Consider the following 8790-nt stretch of genomic DNA (forward strand, 5'->3'; position numbering starts at 1 on the left):
AAAAAAAAAAAAAAAAAAAAACCACCAAAACGTAAATTCCTCCCTTTTTCAAAGTAACTTGCCTAGGAAAATTTAACGCGTTAAAATAAAACATAACAGACAAACCAATTACATTTTAAAAAAATAAAATGATCAGTAACACAAACCAATCACTCAAGTTTAGCAAAGCATGTGTTTTTAATCTGTTGTGGGTATCCTAGTATACTAATAAGCAACGTTTAAAAGTCACCCCAATGCCTAAAACACTACCATACACATAACATACTTGTCCTTTACTCCAGTGAAGCGTAAACTCAGACCCAAACTCAGACCATTTCCCCCTCCTGGCACACTCAAATATACGAGAAGAAATCCAAGAAATCAGATATGTTAAGTGCCGGTATCTTCTTCCAGAGTAGGGTCAAATTTGTGTTTGCCCGCAAATGTCACCGTCTCAGTAAGTCCACAAATTCTCACTAGCGCTGGAGTACAAAGAGGCCTGACCACGGAAACACCTGTCCTAGTACCAGGAAGACAATGGGAAACGCAAGCCCCCTGAGTCCGCGCCGGGCCCCTAAAGCCTCGGCTGCAGCGACGGGGGGACAAGAGGTGGCCTCTGGCCTCGCGGGTGCGGCGGACAGGGTCCCACACCCCCGGCCCGCCTTCCCGACAACCAGGACACCGGTCAGGCCGGCTGGGACCCACCCTCCGGAGACCCTCGCGCTCCATCCCAGCGCGGGCCCCGCCCGCCCAACAGCAACCCGACCGCCCCGGCCTCCCGGCTGCACTCTTGTCACTTCATCTCCCCCTGGCGGCCTCGAGGTCCCGCCACCTTCGCGGCGTGGCCTGGGCTCGGGCGGCCCAGGGGCAGGAGCGCCCAGCCCCGGCCCCGACCCGGTCCGTTTCCCCGCGGCCGGGTCCCCGCCGCCCCCAGGCCCGAGCTCCCGCCTCCCGCTCCCAACCCCCAGCCTCCGCCCTCGCCCCGGGCGGCCGCTCACGGCCCACTCCCCAACGCTGGCTACCTGGAGGCAAGGGCGGCGGAGCACTTTCCCCAGGACTCCAGGTTGCAGAGGGTCCGGTGCTCGGGGTCCCACTCCTTCTCCCGCTCCACGTGGTCGGTGTAGAAATAGAGCAGTATCCCGGAAGGGCACACGGCGTACCAGGCCACCAGCTCCCACGGCGGCACCGACACTCTCAGCAGGACAGACGCCGCCATCTTCCCCCCTCTGCAGCCGCCGCCTCCTTCCGCCTCCACCTCAGCCACCGCCTCCGCCACAGTCTGGGCAGACCCAGCCGCCGCCGCCGCCGCAACCGCCGCCACCGCGTCCCAGAGGCTGGGTCGCTCGCTCAGCGCCCCGCCCGGACAGGCGCGCTGCCCAACCGCCCAGAAAGGAGTGAGGCGGGCGGAGCGGAGAAGGCCGGCGCGGGCTCGGATGGAGGGGGCGGAGCGCGCAACCACCGGAGAGGCCGGATTGGCTGGCGGAGACTGAGGCGGTGCATCGCTGCGTGCGTGAAGGGCGGGGCTCGGGAGGGGGCGGGGCCCGGGTGGGGGCAGGGTCCGGGTGAGGGGCGGGACTGGGCGGAACTGGGCGGGAGGGATTAGGGGAGCCGTTGCCAGGATCACGTTGCAAGGATCCCACTGTGGGTGAGTGGGTGAGCCCTCTGCCGGCCCCTCCCTCTGGGGATGGCAATCAGTTGCTCTCCTTTTTCCCTTTTCCATCGCTATCACTTGATATTTCTTACCCACTCCAAATCACCCCTGGCCAATGCTTGGGGCTACTGAGCCACCCTCCTATGACCTGATCTCTTTACCACTACCTCCGGGAACTTTGTGTTCAGCCTGTGCAAAACGTTTTTTAATGTGCAAAACTATGTTTTAAATTTAAAAACTGTCTTTAAAAAATGATGTGTGCGCTGGGCGCGGTGGCTCACGCCTGCAATCCCAACACTTCCGGAGGCCGAGGCAGGTGAATCACTTGAGGTTAGGAGTTCGAGACTAGCCTGGCCTACATGGTGAAACCCTGGTTTCTACTAAAAATAAAAATAAAAAATTAGCCAGGCATGGTGGTGCGCGCCTGTAATCCCAGCTACTTGGGAGGCTGAGGCATGAGAATCACTTGAACCCGGGAGGCGGAGATTGCAGGGAGGCGGAGATTGCAGTGAGCCGAGATCGCGCCACTGAATTCCATCCTGGGATATGGAGTGAGAGTCTCAAAAAAAAAAAAAAAATTTACAAATGCCTTGCTTCTCTGTAAGCTGAATTTGAGGTGGCTTACCGTAATTCATATCACATAGAAAAATATAGATGAGCTAATAAAATCAGTAGGAAGAAAAGGAAAAGTCAGGCCCAGGCGCAGTGGCTCACACCTGTAATCCCAGCACTTTGGGAGGCTGAGGCAGGTGGATCATATGAGGTCAGGAATTCAAGACCAGTCTGACCAACATGGAGGAAACCCTGTCTCTACTAAAAATACAAAATTAGTCAGGCTTGGTGGTGCATGACTGTGATCCCAGCTGCTATTCGAGAGGCTGAGGCAGGAGAATCTCTTGAACCTGGGAGGCAGAGTTTGAGGTGAGCCAAGATCACGCCACTGCACTCCAGCCTGGGCAACAAGAACAAAACTCTGTCTTGTTTCAAAAGAGAGAGAGAGAGAGAGAGAGAAAGTCAGAATAAAATGAAAGGCCAGGAATAAGAACACAGATAAGCAGGTCATAGAGGCTTACACGGTTATTAAAATTGGGTCACACATTTGGCTCTGAGCTTCCTGGTGGCCAAAACTAACAGGAAAACACATGTATGTGCTTTTCTCACTGTCTCTAAGAAGAAACACAGTGTTCTTGGAGACTCTCAGTGTTGCCCTAGTTGCAGTTTTCAATTTTTCAGGGGCTTTATATAGTGATTTTGAGTAATAAGCAATATCCTTGTATTCATTACCTATTGTTGGATAAAAATCGCCCCAAATTTAGCCGCTTAATAAACACACTTTTTTTTTTTTTCTCACAGTTTCAGTGGGCTAGGAATCTGGGTGAGATGAGCTGTGTCCTCTGGCTCAGGCTCTTATGAAGATACAATCAAGCTGTCAGCCAGGGCTGCAGCTCTCTCAAGGCTTCACAATCCTCTTTCAAACTCACTTCTATAGCTGCTGGCAGGCCTCAGGTCCTCTCTGTCTGTTGGCTGGAGACCTCAGTTCCTGTCTACTTGCACCTCTTCATAAGAAGCAGCTGTCTTGCCCCAGGGCAGGGAGGAGAAAGAGGAAGAGAGAGAAAAAGAAAATGAGAGAGGGATCACAGTCTTCTTTGTAACCTAATCCCAGAAGTGACATCCCATCACTTTCACGTATTTTATTGCTACTTAGAAAATAGCACCTAGGTCCAGCAAGGCACGATGGCTCACGCCTGTAATCCCAGAATTTTAGAAGGCCAAGGTGGGTGGATCACCTGAGGTCAGGAGTTCAAGACCAGCCTGACCAATAGGGTGAAACACTGTCTCAACTAAAAATACAAAAATTAGCTGTACGTAGTGGAACATGCCTGTAATCCCAGCTACTTGGGAAGCTGAGGCAGGAGAATCGCTTAAATCGCTGGAGGTGGAGGTTGAAGTGAGCTGAAATTGCACCATTGCACTTCAGCCTGGCCTAGAAGGCGAAACTCCATCTCAAAAAAAAAAAAAGAAAAGAAAGGAAAGAGAAGAGTCCCAGTATTCCCTAGGTCCAGCCCATGCTCAAAGGGAGAGGATTATACAGGACATGAATGCGAGGAGGATGTTTACCACAGTCCGCAAAAACATCCTCACTATGCTCTCTCACAACATTTTGAGAGGCAGGAGGATTGCTTGAGGCCAGCAGTTCGACACCAGCCTGAGCAACATAGGGAGCCACCCTGCCCAACCAGCGTAAGTCGTCATTTCTATTGAGAATACATCAGGAGTGGAATTAATGAGTGAGATAGTATTGATTGCACGTGTAAATACTGCGTCTGTCAATTCAGGTTCTCCAAGTGAGAAGGTGCAGTAGCCTGTAGGCCCATGCAAGCATGAACATTTAAAACAAATCTTGAATTTCTTCAAGAAAAATTCCAGGCACTTAGCCCTGAAAAGTCATTGAGCAACTTGATAAGCAAGAAGGTAATTATAGCCAGCAGCACAAGCAGCGGCCCAAGGCAAGTCCTGCTCTGGCCAGCAAAATGTTAAAAAAAAGCGTTGACATATGTCGGAAAATAGAGAAAGTGTGTGTGAAAGAAAGAGAGCGAGAGAGATGGGACGTAAAACTAAAGAAAAAATTGTGTAAAGAGAAAAGAGAGAGAAGCTTTTTCTTTTAAAAACTCAGGCAGAACAACTAAGCCAAAACATGTTTTAAAAGATTGAAAAAGGAAAACTATACAGTAAAAGAGGAGGGAATTGTGGGAAGTAGAAAAGTTCCTGTGATCCCAGCTCCACAGCAAGTTAAGTGGGAGGACTGCTTGAGCCCAGGAGTTCAAGGGTGCAGTGAGCTATGATTGTGCCACTGCACTCCAGCCTGGGTGACAGAGTGAGACCCAGTCTTTAACAAAAACAGTTTGGGACCAGATACAGCGGCTCATGCCTCTAATCCCAGCACTTTGGGAGGCTAAGGCAGGTGGATCACTTGAGGTAAGGAGATCGAGACCAGCCCGACCACCACGGTGAAACCCTGTCTCTACTGATTAGCTAGGCGTGGTGGTGCGTGCCTGTAATCCCAGCTGCAGGTCTGCACCATCATGCTTGACTAATTTTCTTAAATTTCATACAGATGGGGTCTTGCTGTATTGCCCAGGCTGGTCTCGAACTCCTGGCCTCCAGTAGTGTTGGAAATAGATGTTGGAAATAGATACTTGGTACCACAAAGAAAAATTGGTACTGAGACAAAGGCTCTTTCAGCAACACAATTTTTAACTTCCTGGACTGCAGGAAAGGTACTCCAGGTAGCCATTGTGCCACAAGAGAACAATGAACAAAGGAGGAACAAGGTGAGCTGATCCCAGGTCAGTTCCATAACACAAGAAGCAGATGCCAAGGTGGAATTTGATGTGCAAGAAATTGACAGGAAAAAAAACCCTGTGAAGAATAAAGGAAAGCGGGAGCAAGAATAAGCATGGATGGGCCAGGTGAGGTGGCTCATGCCTATAATCCCAGCACTTTGGGAGGCCAAGGCAGGCAGATCACCTGAGGTCCAGACTTTGAGACCAGCCTGGACAATGTGGCAAAACTCCATCTCTACTAAAAATGCAAAAATTAGCTCGGCATGGTGGTGGATGCCTGTAATCCCAGCTACTTGGGAGGCTGAGGCAGGAGAATCACTTGAACTCAGGAGGGGGAGGTTGCAGTGACCTGAGATCACACCACTGCACTCCAGCCTGGGTGACAGAATGAGCAAGACTCTGTCTCAAAAAATAATAATAATAATTAAAAAAAATAAAAATTATTTAAAAAGGCATGGATGGACACAGTGGCTATAATCCCAGCACTTTGAGAAGCCAAGGCAGGAGGATCACTTGAGGCCAGGAGTTCAAGACCAGCCTGAGCAATACGGCAAGACACTGTCTCTACAAAAAAAGAAAATTATTACCTGGTTATAGTGGTATGTAACTGTAGTCCTAGCTACTCGGGAGGCTGAGGTGGGAGGATTGCTTGAGCCCAGGAGGTGGAGGCTGCAGTGAGCCATGATCGAGCCACTGCATTCCAAATCCTATCTAAAGTAAAAATAAAAATTAAATTAAATAAACAAAATGAATATTCATGGAGAGCATCCTGACCACAGTACAGGTCTGACAACTGTTTGAGAGCTCTTCAGAGAGCCCAGAGCAGACTGTCCACATTGGAGCTGTTTGTAAGGCAGGAATGGTCTGAATCTGGAATCCCTAGCATGCAGAGTCATTGGCTGGTGCAGCCTGGGAAGAGCATGCCTCAGCATGAAGCCTCTAGTGGGCCCAAGTGTGTAGCAGATGGAGTGTCTTGGCCAGCCAGACCTCTTGCAGTAAGCGCTCTCTCTCTTTTTTTTTTTTTTTTTTTTTAGATGGAGTCTCACTCTGTCACCCAGCCTGATGTGCAGTGGCACGATCTTGGCTCACTGCAACCTCTGCCTCCCAGATTCAAGCGATTCTCCTGCCTCACCCTCCCAAGTAGCTAGGACTATAGGCACGTACTGCCACACTTGGCTAATTTTTGTATTTTTAGTAGAAGTGGGGTTTCACTGAGTTGGCCAGGCTTGTCTCAAACCCCTGGTCTCAAGTGATCCACCTGCCTCAGCCTCTCAAAGTGCTGGGACCATAGGCATGAGCCACCATGCCTGCCCCAGTATATATATTTAGAATGAATGAATGAATGAATGAATGGACACTCAAAAAATGTTAGCTATTAGTATCTTTGCACAAACTATAGGCCCATTGCAAATATCTTTTCCCAAATAAAAAGGAATTCCTCACCACAGAGATTAATTATTTCACCACTCCAGAAAAAAAAAAGATGAAAACTTTTAAAAGAGTATTTTCTAGACTGGGCATGGTGGCTCACACATGTAATCCCAGCACTTTGGGAGGCCAAGGCAGGCAGATCACCAGCCTGACTAACATGGAGAAACCCCATCTCTATTAAAAATGCAAAATTAGCTGGGTGTGGTGGCACATGCTTGTAATCCCAGCTACTCAAGGCGCTGAAGCAGGAAAATTGCTTGAACCCAGGAGGCGCAGTTTTCAGTGAGCCGAGATTGTGCCACTGCACTCCAGTCTGGGCAACAAGAGGTGAAACTCCATCTCAAAAAAAAAAAGAGTGTTTTGTGGTGGAGCACTGTGACTCATGCCTGTAATCCCAATGCTTTGGGAGGCCAATGTGGGAGGATCACTTGAGGCCAGGAGTTATAAACTACCATGCGCAACATATCAAGACCCTATCTCTACAAAAAATAAAAATACAAAATTAGTCAGGCATGGTGGCACACACTGTAGCCCTAGCTGTTCAGGAGGCTGGGGAAGAAGGATTGCTTGAGCCCAGGAGTTCAAGGCTACAGTGACCTATGATCAAGCCACTGCACTCCAGCCTGGGTGACAGAGAAACACCCTATCTCTAAAAAAAAAAAAATAATGAACGACATTGTGTTTTGTCTTCTGTTCTCTGAATTCCTTCTGCTTTCCTGAGGATGTCAGCGTTCACATGGATGAGCATGCAGTTCACCTGACTCACCATCCCACGTCTTCCTCAGCTCGGAAGATGTTTGCTTCCTCTCCCCTTAAGCTGCCACGTGAACAGCTCTTGTGATCTTTTGGACAACTAGATTTCTGAAATCTTAAACTACAACATTCTTTCTACTTGCCCTCTGTGGCAGATTATATTTTCCAAGGTGGCTACAACAAGTTCTGGCATCCTATGTGCTCTTCTTTTTTTAAATTTTTAATTAATCAATCAATTAATTATTTTTTGAGACTGGAATCTCACTCTGTCACCCAGGCTAAAGTGCAATGGTGTGACCTTGGCTCACTGCAACCTCTGTCTCTCGAGTTTAAGCGATTCTCCTGCCTCAGCCTCCTGACTAGCTGGGATTATAGGTGCCCGTCACCACGCCTGGCTAATTTTTGTATTTTTAGTAGAGATGGGCGTTCTGCATGTTGCCCAGGCTGGTCTCGAACTCCCTACCTCAGGTGACCCACCTGTCTCACCCTCCCAAAGTGATGGGATTACAAACATGAGCCACCATGCCCAGCGCTTTGGGAGGATATATTTTACCTGCCTGTAGCCAGAAAGGTTTGTCTTCCTTTTAGGCAGTTATAGACATAATCTCCTGAATTGTGGCTCATCATAGAGGCCAAGAAGAAATGAGCTTACCTAGGGATGAAGACAAGCTTTGGTATGACTGCCATGAAAGGCATAAGGGATGGGGAAATGGCTACAGAAGATACTAGGAAGGGGGGCAGAGGCCGGGTCTGTGTGCCCCATTTCTCTTCCTGCAGCATCCCCGGAGTTAACAACCCCTTCTGTTTTCACAGCTCAGGCACAGCCCTATTCACATTGTTTGGTAGCTATTTGCTCCTAAAGCTACCTGCCCACTGGATGAGAGTTCCTGGAGACCTAAGACTAAGTCACTGCTGCATTCTTAGCACCTAAAACAGGAAAGGAATTTAACCAATATTATTGAATACAGAAATGAATCGATGGTATTCTAGACCAGGAATAAAGGCATGAAGGAAGGAATGAGACTGGTATACTTTTGTGCACAATGATAGCACACATCTTGCACATTCCAGTAAGAAAACAATAAAGAACAAATGTCTTATAGGACTTGCACTTGCTCATGAAGACCCCAAGTCCTGTACTCTGCCAGTACCAACCAGTTTGTAATATAAACTGAGAAGCCATTTGCTGATGGCTGTCTAGACTATGCATTTCTGTTTCTTTCAATAACTACAAGTTTCTTATGAAGTAGAGCACTGGGACTACATTTTAACCGACTTCAAGCAGCACAAGCCAGGTGTGGTGGTGCACACCTGAAGTCCCAGCTGCTTAAGAAGCTGAGGCAGGAGGATCCCTTGAGCCCAGGTGTTCAAGGCTACCCTGGGCAGCATAAGGAGACCCTATCTCTAAAATTCTTTTCTAAAGCAGCACCTCCCAAGCTTCCTTCACTGAAACATTACACTGATGGAAGTTCTCTTCTAAGATCTTTTTGTTCCACATTCTCAAAAGTTAAATTCACAGAACCCACCTAAACCACCAAAATTTATGATAAATATAGTTGGGGGAAAAGAACAGGTAGACCAGGAACATTTGGAAAATGTGTAGTGTAGGCCTCTTGAAGTTTCTAGCTCTGT

The 8790-nt window shown here is 48.5% G+C and overlaps 1 protein-coding gene across 1 annotated transcript in view; it reads right to left on the reverse strand.

The window, feature by feature from the left end:
- The window catches only part of LOC108303116, a 56582-nt gene extending 48644 nt beyond the window's left edge, over positions 1-7938 (reverse strand). Inside the window, exons 1-2 of the mRNA XM_017526886.2 lie at positions 7811-7938; positions 1002-1481 (exon numbers count right to left, since the gene is read on the reverse strand). Coding sequence (XP_017382375.1) covers positions 1002-1481; positions 7811-7938 — 608 coding nt within the window. The remainder of the gene's footprint in view (positions 1-1001; positions 1482-7810) is intronic.
- Between the last annotated feature and the right edge of the window lie 852 nt (positions 7939-8790).

The sequence above is a fragment of the Cebus imitator genome, unplaced genomic scaffold, assembly GCF_001604975.1.
Source record: "Cebus imitator isolate Cc_AM_T3 unplaced genomic scaffold, Cebus_imitator-1.0 Scaffold45, whole genome shotgun sequence".
Classification (NCBI taxonomy): Eukaryota; Metazoa; Chordata; class Mammalia; order Primates; family Cebidae; genus Cebus; species Cebus imitator.